Source organism: Nerophis ophidion, linkage group LG21 (assembly GCF_033978795.1).
Source record: "Nerophis ophidion isolate RoL-2023_Sa linkage group LG21, RoL_Noph_v1.0, whole genome shotgun sequence".
NCBI lineage: Eukaryota > Metazoa > Chordata > Actinopteri > Syngnathiformes > Syngnathidae > Nerophis > Nerophis ophidion.
The window spans coordinates 16,915,692-16,934,316 of record NC_084631.1 but is presented as its reverse complement, the minus strand read 5'-3'; the positions used below and the strand labels follow the sequence as shown (position 1 = coordinate 16,934,316).

At 39.5% G+C, this 18,625-nt stretch overlaps 1 protein-coding gene across 1 annotated transcript in view; it reads right to left on the bottom strand.

Annotated features, from left to right (window-relative positions):
* The window catches only part of angpt1 (angiopoietin 1), a 277,757-nt gene that overhangs the window by 89,013 nt on the left and 170,119 nt on the right, over positions 1-18,625 (bottom strand). The window contains exons 5-6 of the mRNA XM_061882058.1: positions 14,845-14,960; positions 3,790-3,891 (exon numbers count right to left, since the gene is read on the bottom strand). Of these exons, the coding sequence (XP_061738042.1) occupies positions 3,790-3,891; positions 14,845-14,960 (218 nt within the window). The remainder of the gene's footprint in view (positions 1-3,789; positions 3,892-14,844; positions 14,961-18,625) is intronic.

The window sequence follows — 18,625 nt, the reverse complement described above, 5'->3', positions numbered from 1 at the left end:
AGATTGTAATAAATCCATTAGAACAAGAGAGCCTGCCGTTTCCTTAAACTTGGACACACACATCTATACCTTTGGCCAGTTATTTCCAGGAGTTATCTCATTTTGTGAGAAGCCTCCACTCTACTAATGTTTTCCAATGTCGCAAAAATTTGTAGAATAAATATTAAAATACAACATTTCTGTCAACACAGATTTTCATCAGCCTTTGATAGTAAGTTAACATAGCTAATATAGACACTTACATCATGTGTTGCCTTCATTATAACACTTATATAAGGCTTTTAATTTTCTGCGGCTCCAGACAGATTTTTTCAATATAGCTCTTTCCACATTTTGGGTTGCCAAACCCCTGACCTAACATAATAGATAATTGTGAAAAATAAGCGTGATTTTAACATTGATCAAAATAATTGTGATAATTATTTTGGCTATAAAAAGCAGTCCTACTTACTGGTTAAGTTCAAATGGAACAAACGTTTTTTTTCCACATCCCAATAAATCAGAGGTCTCGTTGTTGTCGTCACCATGGAAATCAAACACTGGCAACTCCATTTTTTTTTTTGCTAAAGTTAGTCATATGGAGTGACATTTACTGTGAATGCTGAAACTGCACACGGAAATGATCAATGTTTATTTCGTCACATGCTATTAAGTCCTGCATGAATATCGTAGCACAGCTTCAATCGATCCCAGTCCTTGTGCAAACGTTGCATCACACCAAAAATATCAATACACCATTAAAATGTCTAGGGAAGCACATGCAAAACAAGTCAAATCAACAGATGGTAATAATATTTTCTGACTTAAAAAAAAAAAGAGTGTTATTATTAGCAAGAATGTGAGTTATGCGATAGCTTAGAAATACTTTCACTTATTATGTCCCTAAAAGCCGTTGAAATACTTTTCAAACTGACGAGTAACAATTACACATCATGGCTGACGACAGAAGGGGAAATTAAACCAGAGAAAGAAATCAGATTACAGGGGAAAAGTCCAAACATATAATCTATCTCAGGGGTGTCAAACTCATTTCATCCCAGGGCCCGCATGGAGGAAAACTCAATTCCCAACCGGCATGATGGCATGATAACTTAAAAATAAAGACATCTTCAAAATTGTTGTTGTGGCATAAAAAAAGAAACAAGCATATTCAGAAAATCTACACAGGACAAAATAATCCTCTTGGCAAAACACTTCAAGTTAGTAGAAAACTCTGAAGAACAAATTGGGGCCGTTTCCAAAACATCATGAACTCAGACTATGTCTCAGTGTTTTTACAAAGCAATTAAACTGTGTCACGTCCATGTTTTGTTTTGGTCATGTTCAGTTTTGTTTTTTGGATAATCAGTTCCTGTTTTCGCACTTCCTGGTTTGTTTTGTTACCATAGCAACTCATTAGTTTTCACCCTGTCCTCATGTCACACCCCTGTCCTCATGTCTCATACCTGTTTGCATTAATCATGTCCATTATTTAAACCTGTAGTTGCTAGGCGGTCAGCCTGGCGACTTTACCTACACTTCTTTCATGCCATGCCATGTCTGTTTAATCATTCTGTCCAGTTTCCCTCCTGCCCATGCCACGTACGTTTTTGGTTTATGTCACAGTTATTGAGTTTTGTGTTTTGAACATCGTCATGCCATAGTGCTAATTTTTGTTTTCATAGTCAGGTTTGTTCTCCGCCATTGTGCGCGCCTTTTGTGGTTATAGTGTTAAAAATAAAGGATGTACTTACATTCACGTCTTGCTCGTGCCAACTTTCCTTTGCATTCTGTAAAAATAAACCCCAAAGTCTACGCTCTGACATAAACATGATGCACCTCCTGTTCAGCATTGTCATTTCGGTCATTCATTAAAACCGTGAATGGAAAAGCAACCGAGTGTGTCCTCAAACCGCCACAACTGCTACAACACATTAATTTACCATCATTCAAATGTTACAATTATAATATCATCAAAACAATGATAAAAATGACACTACAATAACCTAATCAAAGGTAATGTAACTACAAACCTAACCAATGTGAACATGGAAGATTTATTCATGAAGTGAAATAGAACAAACAACAGATGGGAGAGTGGCCGTGTGCTACCCGAGGGTCCCTGGTTCAATCCCCACCTAGTACCAACCTCGTCATGTCCGTTGTGTCCTTGAGCAAGACACTTCACCCTTGCTCCTGTAGGGTGCTGGTTAGCACCTTGCATGGCAACTCTCTCCATCAGTGTGTGAATGGGTAAATGTGGAAGTAGTGTCAAAGCGCTTTGAGTACCTTGAAGGTAGAAAAGCGCTATACAAGTACAACCCATTTATCATTTAGATGTAGAAACACACATTTTTACAATGGAGTTTAGTGTGCACATCGTGCCGTCAACAATCTGCGACCACTGCACTGATATCTAACGACAAAGACGATGGTCATGTTGCATTTTACCTTTTCGTTATTTTTATCTGTCGAGTGGATCATTTTCAATAAAAAAAAATATATTGTGCATTGCGACAGCATTAGTCTGTTGCCAGCCACCGGAGTAGCGGCCCAGAGGGTGCTTAAAGTCAGCTGACACGTCATCTTTAAACAGTGTCATGTGTGACGTGGGTTACACCTGAATTGCTAATGCGACATCCAGTGGACACATTTATAACAGCAGTTCCTTTCAGTAAAAAATAATGCAGCTCACTTTATCCTTAAACCTATTTTGCGGGCCGTGGTCCGGATTAAACCTGTTCGCGGGGGTCTGGTACGGCTCCAGGGTTGTACGTTTGACACACCTGGTCCATCTGATTATAAACTATCATTCAGCTGCAGATAAAAGAAGGTGGCGTAATGGTTAGAGTGTCCGCCCTGAGATTGATAGGTTGTGAGTTCAAACCCCGGCCGAGTCAAATCAAAGACTATAAAAATGGGACCCATTACCTCCCTGCTTTGCACTCAGCATCAAGGGTTGGAATTGGGGGTTAAATCACCAAAAATTACTACCGGGCGCGGCCACCGCTGCTGCCCACTGCTCCCCTCACCTCCCAGGGGGTGATCAAGGGTGGTGGGTCAAATGCAGAGAATAATATCGTCACACCTTAACTTCAACTTATATATTGACTTATACAGCAAAATCACTGCTTTGACTGCAATAATAAATGGGGGGGCATAGCTCGGTTGGTAGACTTGAGGGTTCCAGGTTCGATCCCCGGTTCCGCCATCCTTGTCACTGCCATTGTGTCCTTGGGCAAGACACTTTACCCACCTGCTCCCAGTGTCACCCATACTGGTTTAAATGTAACTTAGATATTGGGTTTCACTATGTAAAAGATCTATGTAAATATAATTCACTTCACTTCAATAATAAATGGAATTTTCCAGAGCATCGACTGGAAATGCTAACACTGCCTTTCTAAATGCCGTTGATATGTTTGTGGTTGACAAAACGATGGCGACTCGCTGAGCACGGTCCTCCAGATAAAATGATTGTTGTCATATTTACACACAATAATTTCCTGTTTGAGATGGGAAGAATAACAGCTTGGCGCCCTGGACTATAGTCCTTATATATAAAAGGGAGCTGAAGCCGTGGAGGAATAACATCTGGATGAAGTTTTCCAACCGGATCAGTGTCTTTTTTTTCTTTCTTTCGTCGTGTGCACTCACGGCCAAAAGGCTCATGATATTTGTCAAAACCCTAAAGTCGTGTTGTAACGGGATGTCACGCTCTTAGCCGTGTAATGTTTGTTTTAGCGCATGCACGGACCACCTGTGTCTTCTCCGGATGTGCAGGTAGCGTCGGCGTGTGTCAAGTCTCACCATTTTGTATTCCTTCCACGTCCTCTGGAAGTCCACACTGCCATCCTCTCTACGCTGTATGACCGTCCATCCGCCGCCAGCTGTTTCCATGTTGCAATACACCTAGAAAATGTAAAATACAATTTTAAAACAAAACAAAACACAGTTCAACAGTGCAACACTGTTTTCAGGATTTATTAGATGTAACACAATATTACTCGAAAATAGCAGCGGTTTTGGATGCACGCTTAGAGCTGGACTAAAATATCAAGACGTTTACTAACACTCATTATAGGCTAGGATGTCTTGTTCTTTTTGGACCCCAAATGATTCATGGGAAGGGTTTCTTTACCAAAATGGGCTAATAATTCAGCTTAAATATTCAATGATTTTGTAAAAATTATTGCGCAATTTGGAATTTATTTTGGATTTTCTTTCATTTACATTGGATCAGACTTATATATACCATATTTTCCGGACCATAGGGCGCCGATGAGTGGGTCTATTCAGGTCTATTTTCCTACAAAAAGGCACAACGGATTAAAAGGTGCATTAAAGGGGTCATATTATGATACATTTTTTAATTTAAAATATTTCTTTGTGGTCTACATAACATGTAATGGTGGTTCTTTGGTCAAAATGTTGCATAGATTATGTTTTACAGATCATCTTCAAGCCAGTTTCTGACAGTCGCTTCAGGACGTGCCGTTTTGTGGGTGATCTTATTTACGTTGATTACCTTCAACAGCATTTTCTCCGAATCATCTTTGTTGTAGCGGTGTAGCGTGCAAGGACGGTAGTGGAAGATGTGTCAAAAGATGGCGCTAACTGTTTTAATGACATTCAAACTTTACTCAAATCAATAACGGATCAGCATCTCCTCATGCGTTGCTCACTAGTGCAAAAACAACGTCGGAAATGTTACCCGTGAGAAACCATCCGACCGAAACTCTAAAAACTAAAGTTCCTTTGGTGAATAATGTAAACTCACTACACCGGTATGTTTTAGCGCTTTCATGGCAAGTTTTCCGGACAGATATAAGTAAAAACTTTATGCTACTTTGTATTAGAAATGGCAACAGCAGAGGGTGAATGTCCCATAACAAGAAGATAGCGAATAAGAAGAATCTTATCGACTACTGCATCTTTGTTGTAGCGGTGTAGCGTGCAAGGACGGGAGTGGAAAAAGTGTCAAAAGATGGCGCTAACTGTTTTAATGACATTCAGACTTTACTCAAATCAATAACGGAGCAGCATCTCCTCATGCGTTGCTCACTAGTGCAAAAACAACGTCGGAAATGTGTCCAGTGAGAAACCATCCGACCAAAACTCTAAAACCTAAAGTTCCTTGGGTGAATAATGTAAACTCACTAAACCGGTATGTTTTAGCTCATTTATGGCAAGTTTACTGACAGATATAAATAAGAACTTTAGGCTACTTTGTATTAGAAATGGCAACAGCAGAGGGTGAATGTTCCATAACAAGAAGATAGTGAATAAGAAGAATCTTATCGACTACGGCATCTTTGTTGTAGCAGTGTAGCGTGCAAGGACGGTAGTGGAAGACGTGTCAAAAGATTGCGCTAACTGTTTTAATGACATTCAAACTTTACTCAAATCAATAACGGATCAGCATCTCCTCATGCGTTGCTCACTAGTGCAAAAACAACGTCGGAAATGTTACCCGTGAGAAACCATCCGACCGAAACTCTAAAAACTAAAGTTCCTTTGGTGAATAATGTAAACTCACTACACCGGTATGTTTTAGCTCATTTATGGCAAGTTTACTGACAGATATAAGTAAGAACTTTACGCTACTTTGTATTAGAAATGGCAACAGCCGAGGGTGAATGTCCCACAACAAGAAGATAGTGAATAAGAAAAATCTTATCGACTACGGTATCTTTGTTGTAGCATTGTAGCGTGCAAGGACGGAAGTGGAAGACGTGTCAAAAGATGGCGCTAACTGTTTTAATGACATTCAGACTTTACTCAAATCAATAACGGAGCAGCATCTCCTCATACGTGGCTCACTAGTGCAAAAACAACGTCGGAAATGTGTCCTGTAAAAAACCTTCCGACCGAAACTCTCTAACAACCAAAGTTCCTTGGGTGAATAATGTAAACTCACTACACCGGTATGTTTTAGCGCTTTCATGACAAGTTTACTGACAGATATAAGTAAGAACTTTACCCTACTTTGTATTAGAAATGGCAACAGCCGAGGGTGAATGTCCCATAACAAGAAGATAGTGAATAAGAAAAATCTTATCGACTACGGTATCTTTGTTGTAGCAGTGTAGCGTGCAAGGACGGAAGTGGAAGACGTGTCAAAAGATGGCGCTAACTGTTTTAATGACATTCAGACTTTACTCAAATCAATAACGGAGCAGCATCTCCTCATACGTGGCTCACTAGTGCAAAAACAACGTCGGAAATGTGTCCTGTAAAAAACCTTCCGACCGAAACTCTCTAACAACCAAAGTTCCTTGGGTGAATAATGTAAACTCACTACACCGGTATGTTTTAGCGCATTCATGGCAAGTTTACTGACAGATATAAGTAAGAACTTTACGCTACTTTGTATTAGAAATGGCAACAGCAGAGGGTGAATGTTCCATAACAAGAAGATAGTGAATAAGAAGAATCTTATCGACTACGGCATCTTTGTTGTAGCAGTGTAGCGTGCAAGGACGGGAGTGGAAGACGTGTCAAAAGATTGCGCCAACTGTTTTAATGACATTTAGACTTTACTCAAATCAATACTGGAGCAGCATCTCCTCATGCGTGGCTCACTAGTGCAAAAACAACGTTGGAAATGTGTCCCGTGAATAACGTTCTTCCCGAAAATCTCTAATAACTAAAGTTCCTTGGGTGAATAATGTAAACTCACTATACTGGTATGTTTTAGCGCTTTCATGGCAAGTTTACTGACAGATATAAGTAAAAACTTTACGCTACTTCGTATTAAAAATGGCAACAGCAGAGGGTGAGTGTCCCATAACAAGAAGGTAGTGAATAAGAAGAATCCTATCGACTACGGCATTTCCACGGACTACAGTGGCGGATGTGCGCACATTTTCAGGACTAATGCGGATCTCAAATACACATCAGCAGGTGCCAGAAGGTAAGAAAAGTTGGTTTTACATAATATTGTGAAACAAAACGGCAGATAATATGTCTGCTACAGGGTGCCATTTTGCGGTCCTCATACACACACTATAGTAATACTCGTATCTCCGACTATTGTAACTATAATGGGCCGACAATCTATCAAGCGGTGCGGCTTCAAAGTCGTACTAAAACATTTTGACACATTTTTGAGTTTTGTGTGTAATCTTCTTTATTTTCAATGGAACATTTAACGTTTTGTTGTTGTTTACTTTTGTCATATTGCAGTCGACACGTATGTCTTATGTGTGACTGCCATCTACTGGTCACACTTATCATTACACCATGCACCAAATAACATTGCTTTGAGGTCGGTGAGCTCAACCAGAATTATTCCCTACATTAGGCACACCGGGGTAAAAGGCGCACTGTCGATTTTTGAGTAAATGAAAGGATTATTGTCTTTGTCTTTGTCTTTGTTTGTCTTTGCCTTGTGTTTTTGTTTTTTGCTTTGTTTTTGCTCTATACTTTTTAACCTGTAAAGCACTTTGGTTCAATTTAACAATTGTTGTAAATGTGCTATATAAATTCAGTTGCCTTGCCTTGCCTTGCCTTGAAAAATATGGTAAAAGATCAATATACTCCTGAGACCCAGCCCCCTCTGCAGTGGACATTTGTGTTTTGTGCACCTCAAAAGGACTGTGGCTCTTAGGATATACAGAAATACCTCAACTTACAAGTTTTTGGGGTATTTTGACTAACTCAACCCTTCAAGTATGAACAGAAATTGGGGTGACCAGCCTTTCCACAGCTAGTTAGCGTAGCAAATGTCACAGTGAAACCCGTCAAATCTGACCAAAATATCCATTGTATCACTCGATACATTGTTAGCTGCATCTAGCGAGACAGAACTTTGTTTTTCCAAATTTGGCCAGGAAAAAGTTGAGTGATGAAAAAGAAGAAGCGGATGATATTTATTGAATACTGAAAAAAAAAAACCCATCAAAAAACACTGCCGAGCGAAACAGTTTGGCTTATCATTGTAAATGCTCACACAATGACTTGATAACACCAGCAAATAGGCCTAGACAATATATTGATTTCATCAAAAAATTACAGTGGTTTGTTAATTTTTTTCTCTCCTCTTGCTCCTTTGCATTTTGTCCCGAGGAGCCTCTAAAGCAGGGGTGTCAAACTCAAATATAGAGTGGGCCAAAATTTAAAACTGAACAAAGCCGCGGGCCAAGGTTGAACAAATTACCCTTTTAACAGGGACCCAAACAAGTTTTGCAATGAATATTGAACAAGTAAGGCTTAAATAGGGCAGTATGGTGGAACAAGGGTTAGTGCATCTGCCTCACAATACAAAGGTCCTGAGTAATCCTGGGTTCCTGGGATCTTTCTGTGTGGAGTTTGCATGTTCTCCCCGTGACTTTGTGGGTTCCCTCCGGGTACTCGGGTTTCCTCCCATGGAACAGGCACAGCTTATATGACGTAATAGTGCAAAATCAACTTTCAAAAAACAAACAAAAACATCAGTGGTATATTAAATAAAATTTTATTAAAAAAATTAAGCCCTCTTTTCTATTTGCAGCCTTCTTAGGTAAATATCAACATTAACTTTTTCCACGGGCTAATAAATACGAAGATAAATAAAAATGAGGTGGGCGGGGTTTGGTGGTAGCGAGGAGTGTATATTGTAGCGTTCCGGTGGAGTTAGTGCTGCAAGGGGTTCTGGGTATTTGTTCTGTTGTGTTTATGTTGTGTTACGGTGCGGGTGTACTCCCGAAATATGTTTGTCATTCTTGTTTGGTGTGGGTTCACAGTGTGGCGCATATTTGTGACAATGTTAAAGTTGTTTTTACGGCCACCCCTCAGTGTGACCTGTATGGATTTTGACCAAGTATGTGTGTGTGAAAGCCGCATATATTATGTGACTTGGCCAGCAGCTGTTTGTATGGAGGAAAAGAGGACGTGACGGCATGTTGTAGAGGACGCTAAAGGCAGTGCCTTTAAGGCACGCTACCAATATTGTTGTCCGGGTGGAAATCGGGAGAATGGTTGCCCAGGGAGATTTTCGGGAAGGGCACTAAACTTCGGGAGTCTACAGGTAAAATCGGGAGGGTTGGCAAGTATGAGTATTAGCGGTGAATGTGCTGTTATCGGCGGGCCAGCTCTAATGTTAATTTGATATTTCCTCAAGGGCCAAATTAAATTAAACGCCGGACCAAATTTGGCCCGCGGGCCAGAGTTTGACACCCATGCTCTATAGCTTCCGCCCTAACCCTTATTTTCGTAGTGGCACTTGTTTTTTTTTTTTGTTTTTTTTTGAGGGACAACTCATGATTCAATTCTGAATGCGATTCAACACAATTCTCAAATCAAACCAATTGTCACAATAAATGATTTGGTATAAAAATTCAAATAAAGCCTCTTTAAAACAGGTTACAAGTTACAAAAGTTTGTATCGTCTGCCGATATACAACATGTATGCGCAGCGAGTAAGCGCACAGATGGCCTTAAAAATGTATTTTTAAAAGTTGGTTCTTAAAAATATTTTAAATAACAAATGTTTAAATATATTTGAAAATATTCCAGACATTTTATTTTATTTTTCTTTGATTAATTAAAACAATATGTGGAATTCTCTTAGTTCTACCCATAACCAGAAATCCCTGATTAGTATGTCCATAACGTTCGGCAGCAGGTCTTCATATACAAACACCATTTCCATATTGATTGGGGAATTGTGTTAGATGTAAATATAAGCGGAATACAATGATTTGCAAATCCTTTTCAACCCATATTCAGTTGAATATGCTACAAAGACAACATATTTGATGTTCAAACTGATAAACATTTTTTTGTGTGCAAATAATCATTAACTTTAGAATTCGACGCCAGCAACTCGTGACAAAGAAGTTGGGAAAGGTGGCAATAAATACTGATAAAGTTGAGGAATGCTCATCAAACACTTATTTGGAAAATCCCAGGTGTGCAGGCTAATTGGGAACAGGTGGGTGCCATAATTGGGTATAAAAACAGCTTCCCAATAAATGCTCAGTCTTTCACAAGAAAGGATGGGGTGAGGTACATACTTTTGTCCACAACTGCATGAGCAAATAGTAAAACAGTTTAAGAACAACGTTTCTCAAAGTGCAATTGCAAGACATTTAAGGATTTCAACATCTACGGTCCATAATATCATCAAAAGGTTCAGAGACTCTGGAGAAATCACTCCACATCAGTTGCATGGCCGGAAACCAACTTTGAATGACCGTGACCTTCGATCCCTCAGACGGCACTGTATCATCAAAAACCGACATCAATCTCTAAAGGATATCCCCACATGGGCTCAGGAACACTTCAGAAAACCACTGTCACTAAACAGTTCGTCGCTACATCTGTAAGTGCAAGTTAAAGCTCTCTTATGCAAATCAAAAGCCATTTATCAACAACATCCAGAAACGCCGCCGGCTTCTCTGGGCCAAAGATCATCTAAGATGGACTGATGCAAAGTGGAAAAGTGTTCTGTGGTCTGACGAGTCAACATTTCAAATTGTTTTTGGAAATATTCAACATTGTGTCATCCGGACCAAAGAGGAAGCAAACCATCCAGACTGTTAATCGACCTAAAGTTCAAAAGCCAGCATCTGTGATGGTATGGGGGTGCATTAGTGCCCAAGACATGGGTAACTTACACATCTGTGAAGGCACCATTAATGCTAAAAGGTTTATACAGGTTTTGGAACAACATACGCTGCCATCTAAGCGCCGTCTTTTTCATGGACGCCCCTGCTTATTTCAGCAAGACAATGCCAAGCCACATTCAGCACGTGTTACAACAGCGTGGTTTTGTAAAAAAAGAGTGCGGGTACCTTCCTGGCCCGCCTGCAGTCCTGACCTGTCTCCCATCGAAAATGTGTGGCACATTATGAAGCGTAAAATACGACAGCGGAGACCCCGGCCTGTTGAACGACTAAAGCTCTACATAAAACAAGAATGGGAAAGAATTCCACTTTCAAAGCTTCAACAATTAAGTTCCTCAGTTCCCAAACGTTTATCGAGTGTTGTTAAAAGAAAAGGTGATGTAACACAGTGGTGAACATGCCCTTTCCCAACTACTTTGGCACGTGTTGCAGCCAGGAAATTCTAAGTGAATTATTATTTGCAAAAAAAAATAAAGTTTAGGCGTTTGAACATCAAATATCTTGTCTTTGTAGTGCATTCAATTGAACATGGGTTGAAAAGGATTTGCAAATCATTGTATTCCATTTATATTTACATCTAACACAATTTTCCAACAAATACGGAAACGGGGTTTGTGCATGTAACATTGTAATGTAACAAAGCGAGACGCTTTTTTCCAAAGAAAAGAAAATCGTTTTCAGTACTCTGGTTGTGCGGCAACAGACGAATGACTGCAAGCTGCAAAGTTTGTTTAAAAAAGGCAGCAGCACAACCAACTTTCTCTAGCCTCTAAAACCGAAACCTCCATTAGAGTGTGGGAAATGCAACCCTTGAACAAGACTGCAACAACAAACAAACTCCAACTAAAGGCTGCTGACTGTGGTGAATCATTTGCACCGAATATGTCTGATGATGCCATGTAAGAAAGAAGCACAGTGGAGAACAATCACTAAAGCAGTCACTCTGCACACCGCTAATATGTGGGGAGAACAAAGCCTGCCTTTAAACTCTTACTAAAACTATAATCTTTTTAATGTTTTACTTTCATTTGCATATAATAATAATATAATACATTTTGTATTTAAGAAGTATTTTGTTCAAGATATTTTAAATTTGCACTTTATTCATTTCAATGTTGGATATTATTATTTATGTGCATGCGATGAGCAATGCCACATCTTTCCTTACAAAAATAATTTGCTAAATATAGAAGTGTTGCCTCCAAGGAAGGTCTTAAGTTAACTCTTTGGAAAGTATTCCATAACAGTACAATTTATTATTAACTCATACAACTCTCTAATAAATCGCAATTCTTATAGGTAACGATTTTTCTATCGAATTAAAAAACAAAATAATCAATTTTTTAACTTTTTATTTTTTTATTTTGTACTGTCCAGCTACTCAGGCAAATCTTATTGTTGTACAAAACCCAAAACCAGTGAAAATTGTGTAAATCGTATATTAAAAACATAATGCAATGATTTGAACGGTTGTCAACCTAAATTCAATTGAATAGATTGCAAAGCCAATATCCTTAACGTTCGACTTGAAAACGTTATTTTTTTTTTTTGCAAATATAAGCTCATTTGGAATTTGATGCCTGCAACATGTTTCAAAAAAGCTGGCACAAGTGGCAAAAAAGAATGAGAAAGTTGAGAAATGCTCCTCGAACACTTATTTGGAACATCCCACAGGTGAACAGGCTAATTGGGAACAGGTGGGTGCCATGATTGGATATAAAAGCAGCTTCCATAAAATAAATGCTCAGTTGTTCACAAAAAAACAATGGGGCGAGGGTCACCACTTTGTGAACAAATGCGTGAGCAAATTGTCGAACAGTTTAAGAACAACATTTCTCAACGAGCTATTGCAAGACATTTAGGGATTTCACCATCTACGGTCCGTGATATCATCAAAAGGTTCAGATAATCTGGAAAAATCACTGCACATAATCAATCAATCAATCAATGTTTATTTATATAGCCCTAAATCACAAATGTCCCAAAGGACTGTACAAACCACTACGACTAGGACCTCCTCGGAAGAACCCACATAAGGGCAAGGAAAACTCACACCCAGTGGGCTGCCAATGACAATGATGACTATGAGAACCTTGGAGAGGACCTCATATGTGGGCTACCACCCCCCATCACTCCCCCCGTCTAGGGGACTGAAAGCAATGGTTGTCGAGCTTGTCTAACATGATACTGTGAAAGTTCAATCCATAGTGGCTCCAACACAGCCTCGAGAGTTCAGTTCAAAGCGGATCCAAGACCGCAGCGAGAGTCCCGTCCACAGGAAACCATCCCAAGCGGAGTCGGATCAGCATCGTAGAGAGGTCCCCAACCGATACACAGGCGTGCAGTCGATCCTGGGTCCCGACGAGCAGTCCATCCTGGGTCCCTACTCTGGACAGCCAGTACTTCATCCATGGTCATCGGACCGAACCCCCTCCACAAGGGAGGGGGGGACAGAGGAGAAAAAGAAAAAAAAGGAGCGGCAGATCAACTGGTCTAAAAAGGAGTTCTTTTTAAAGGCTAGAGTATACAAATGAGTTTTAAGGTGAGACTTAAATGCTTCTACTGTATAAGCGACAGGCGGTACTGCATCAAAAAGCGACATCAGTGTGTAAAGGATATCACCGCATGGGTTTAAGAACACTTCAAAAAACCACTGTCAGTAACTACAGTTGGTCGCTACATCTATAAGTGCAAGCTTAAACTATGCTATGCAAAGCGAAAGCCATTTATCAACAACACCCAGAAACGCTGCCGGTTTCACTGGGCTCGAGCTCATCTAAGATTAACTGATGCAAAGTGGAAAAGTTTTCTCTGGTCTCTTAAATATCTTATTTTTGCATTTGCATTAAATTGAAAATATTTGCAAATAATTGTACCGGTATCGTGTTTTTATTTACAAATTAAACAACATGCCAACTTCACCGGTTTTGGGTTTTTTACTATCAGTCATTTACTATTTAGAAAATACAGAAAAGGGAAAGATATGTGTTCTTATCCCACTTAGGGATTGTGGATGATAGGAACAATTCCAAAAAGCTTCCAGGATAACCTTCTAAAGTTCTGACCTAAAGTCTATATGATGTTTGTGGACCACGTTAGACCGTGCAGGAAACCAACCAGTTGAAATTAACATTGCCAAATGTGCCAAGAACAATGTTTGCCAGATTTGGCAAGCGCTCAGTCGCGGTAAAACCTGCTAAGAGACAATCACCCGAGTATTTGCGGGGGTGTATGAATACATTTCTGAAAGAGTATGTAGGGTTTTGACCCACTTGTAAAGCCACAATGATGTAATGCATTGCAAATTTGATATGATTCTGAGCAGCTTCAGAAACAATCAAAGCTCAGTTGGGTTTGGACACTTCTTTTTCAAAGCTTTAAGGGTAAATCATGTTTAGAATTAGCGTATCGTTGTCCCACTCAAAACTAATCAGTGTCTTCTTATCCTTTATCAACTCCTCAGAGGTGTTCCTCAACAGAGGGTTCAGATCAAAGCGGAGGTCCGGGATGGACACATACCAGGAGACACCTGGCTGTAATGTGGCCCTTAACCTCGGACCTCTGCGTGCGTAAGCTGATAATGCAAGGCTGTGGATCTATCTGTGGTGTTCCTTATTGTTTTGAGTTTGTAGACCCCAGGGTGGAGTAGGGAAGGTCTCTCACCTCAGCAAGCCCGCACAGCTGAACACACATGGACACAGGCTGGGTATAATTAAGGAAGTACCCTTGACACAATCATTTCTAGGAGACCGTCTCACATTCCTCTACTTCACGCAAACACGCATACGACCACTAGTGACCGTTCTGCCATTATTCCAACAGCGCCATCCCAGAGCTTGACGGATAGAATCCACTTACACCTTCTCTAAACCTCTTCATTTATCAAATTATCACCTTCATTAATCAGCGGTTGGCGGACAGTGGCGAGGTTAAGAACACACCTATCTGCCCGAGTGTCCTCCTCGTGTTCAGCTCCACGTCTGATTCACACCTCACCCCTTCGTAAATTCCTCCACTTTCAAAGCTGCCAAGTGTATTCACAGCTTGTACTCATCATTCGCACTCGTCGGTGGCAGATGTCCCGCAGTGGCTCAGTGTCTTTAGCTCACTCGCAACGAGTCAATTTGATCCAAGTCAAAGAAAACATGTCCAGTCCTTCTAAATCAACGAAGAAAGTGCCCAAACAAAGTGATAAAAAGCCCCAACATCTCATATGACAGTGAACTTCTGGCTAGAATATATTGTGGCTTCTCACCCGTTTGTTTTCTTGCTGGTTGATCTGGATGTTGTAGACTCCGTTCTTATGAAAGCCTGCCTGGTAAAGGTCGGCACAATCGCGGAACTTCTTCTCTTCGTCCAACGGCTTTGGAACTGTGGGTACAAAACATCCAAACATGAATTGAATTTACCATGAATTGATTAACGTGTACCCTGACTTAAACAAGTTGAAAAACTTATTCGGGTGTTACCATTTAGTGGTCAATTGTACGGAATATGTACTGAACTGTGCAATTTACTAATAAAAGTATCAATCAATCAATCAATCAAAACATTAAAGTCACCGAAAAATTATGGAAAAAGAAACACATTTTGCAGCATATCGTAGTATTAAATCACTCGGCAGTAGGGATAGATACCGAATTCCGTACTTTTATTAAGTACCGACCCAATTCCGTAGGCACTACCATATACCGATTCACGTAAAATCAAACAATACCATATTTTGATGCCTTTTGTTGGGCATATTCATAGTGGACTGTCTCTAGGTAATTTTGCAATTTTCTATACATATAAAGCAAGCAAAATTACTGATGAAAGCTCTTAAAAATAAGCCCACAATTTTGAAAATGTGCTAACTTAATACTAATTTACATTGAATATGTCAGAATGCAGCTGAGGACGAGCGGTAGAAATTGATGGATGGGATGGCGTGGCGCAGTGGGAGAGTGGCCGTGCGCAACCCGAGGGGCCCTGGTTCAAATCCCACCTAGTACCAACCTCGTCACGTCCGTTGTGTCCTGAGCAAGACACTTCACCCTTGCTCCTGATGGGTGCTGGTTGGCGCCTTGCATGGCAGCTCCCTCCATCAGTGTGTGAATGGGTAAATGTGGAAGTAGTGTCAAAGCGCTTTGAGTACCTTGAAGGTAGAAAAGCGCTATACAAGTACAACCCATTTATTTATGATTTATGTCACATACGTTCTACTGATTAGCATTAGCAATTTTTGGGGCGATTTTAACAAGTTGGTAAAAAAAAACTACAACTAAAATGCATCTTATAATCCAGTGGTTCTCAACCTTTTTTCAGTGATGTACCCCCTGTGAAATTTTTTTTAATTCAAATACCCCCTAATCAGTTGAAAAAAAGAGATAAAGAAGTAAAATACAGCACAATGTCATCAGTTTCTGATTTATTAAATTGTACAACAGTGCAACATATTGCTCATTTGTAGTGGTCTTTCTTGAAAAATTTGGAAAAAAAAATATAAAAAAACTAAAAACATGTTGAAAAAAAACAAGTGAATCAATTTTAAATAAAGATTTCTACACATAGAAGTAATCATCCACTTAAAGTGTCCTCTTTGGGGTTTGTAATAGAGATCCATCTGAATTCATGAACTTATTTCTAAACATTTCATCACAAAAAAAGAAAAATTAACATCAATATTTATGGAACATGTCCACAAATAATTCTAGCTGTCAACACTGACTATTGCATTGTTGCATTTCTTTTCACAGTTTATGAACTTACATTCATATGTTCCTGAAGTACTATTCAATAAATATATTCATAAAGGAATTTTGAATTGTTGCTATTTTTAGAATATTTAAAAAAAAATCTCACGTACCCCTTGGCATACCTTCAAGTACCCCCAGGGGTACGCGTACCCCCATTTGAGAACCACTGTTATAATCAAACTGCTGCTGTGTAATAATTACAATATTCACAATATAAAGATGAGTTTATTCATGGAAAAGACTACTTCCTGAATATGGCAACACACCGTGGTCTATACATCCAATGTCTTCATTTCATTCGTTTTCATTTATCTATTTATTTCAGGCAATGACATAAAAAAATAAAATCATAATTAAAAAAAAAGTACAAAGTTGACAACACATAATAATAAAAATTAATATAGTGCAAAAGGTAATATATAGTATGTAATACATGAATGACAACTGCATGCAAAGTCTAACTAGCGAACAAGACTCGAAAGTGTAAGAAAACAAGATATAACAAATGGACAGCACAATTATCATTATCAGCTAACTGTTAGATGTTGAATAACAAAACATGAAATTTTGTATTCAAACAAGATTTTTTAACTCATGAAAATGTAAAAAAAATAAAAATAGTTGCGAAAATTGGTACTGTTGATAAAATCCCAGGTACTGGTATTGGTTCTCCCTACACAACAGTGCTAATAAAAAAACTGAGTGAAAAAAATAGACGGTGATAGCTAAAATTACATCGTTTATTAAAAGGGGTTTTAAATACAGTGGATACAACTCAAATTCTGGGAAGGATTTTACTTTTGTTTCTCACAATCAGACACTGTTCCAACTCATGAGCAGCCACACGTTGTTTTCATCAGTTTCCAGAAAATCATTCCCATGTTTTGCTTCTCTAGGATCCGAAGAACTTTGAACACACTAGATGGCACAGAATTTTGTATCCAAGGTAGCATTGTTCGCCCTGTGAGTACCAAGTATTGGATAAAACAAAATAAAGTATCAGCATACACTAGATGTCCGATAATATTGGACGGCCGATATGATTGGCTGATAAATGCTTTAAAATGTAATATTGGAAATTATCGGTATTGTTTCAAAATTATCGGTGTCGGTTTCAAAAAGTAAAATGTATAACTTTTTAAAATATCTCTGTGTACACGGACGTGGGAGAAGTAAAGAGCGCCAATAAACCTAAAAGGCACTGCCTTTGCGTGCCGGCCTAGTCACATAATATCTACAGCTTTTTACACACACAAGTTAATGCAATGCATACTTGATCAACAGCCGTACAGGTCACACTGAGGGTGCCCGTATAAACAACTTTAACACGGTTACAAATATGCGCCACACTGTGAACCCACACCAAAAAAGAATGACAAACAGATTTCGGGAGAACATCCGCACCGCAACACAACATAAACACAACAGAACAAACAACCAGAACCCCTTGCAGCACTAACTCTTCCATGACACTACAATATACACTCTCACTAGCCCCCAAATCAGGCATAATAATGTGTTAATTCCATGACTGTGTCGGTTGATATCGGTATCGGTAATTTAGAGTTGGACAATATCGGAATATCGGATATAGGCAAAAAAGCCATTATCGAACATCTCTAGAATACACACATATATAGGTGAATAAATAAATAAATATAATCAGATTCTCAATAGTAATGTAGTTAAGGTAGGGCACACACATTTTGTGTGCTCCTGTGAGGTATGGCAGAAATAGCTGCGAGCCATGACTGTAGTGTAGGACTGTAGGATTTAACTTTAAAAAACCATAATGACATCTCATTAACATGTCAGGCTAATTACAAGCACATAGGTTTGATGAATTCAATGTATTTTTACAATTGACAATATTTTGGATGTGATAAATTGTTTTATATATGTTTTTAATCTTGGCTTCACGGTGTCAGAGGGGTTAGTGCGTCTGCCTCACAATACGAAGGTCCTGCAGTCTTGGGTTCAAATCCAGGCTCGGGATATTTCTGTGTGGAGTTTGCATGTTCTCCCCGTGAATGCGTGGGTTCCCTCCGGGTACTCCGGCTTCCTCCCACCTCCAAAGACATGCACCTGGGGATAGGTTGTTTGGCAACACTAAATTGGCCCTAGTGTGTGAATGTGAGTGTGAATGTTGTCTGTCTATCTGTGTTGGCCCTGCGATGAGGTGGCGACTTGTCCAGGGTGTACCCCGCCTTCCGCCCAATTGTAGCTGAGATAGGCGCCAGAGCCCCCCGCGACCCCAAAAGGGAATAAGCGGTAGAAAATGGATGGATGGATGTTTTT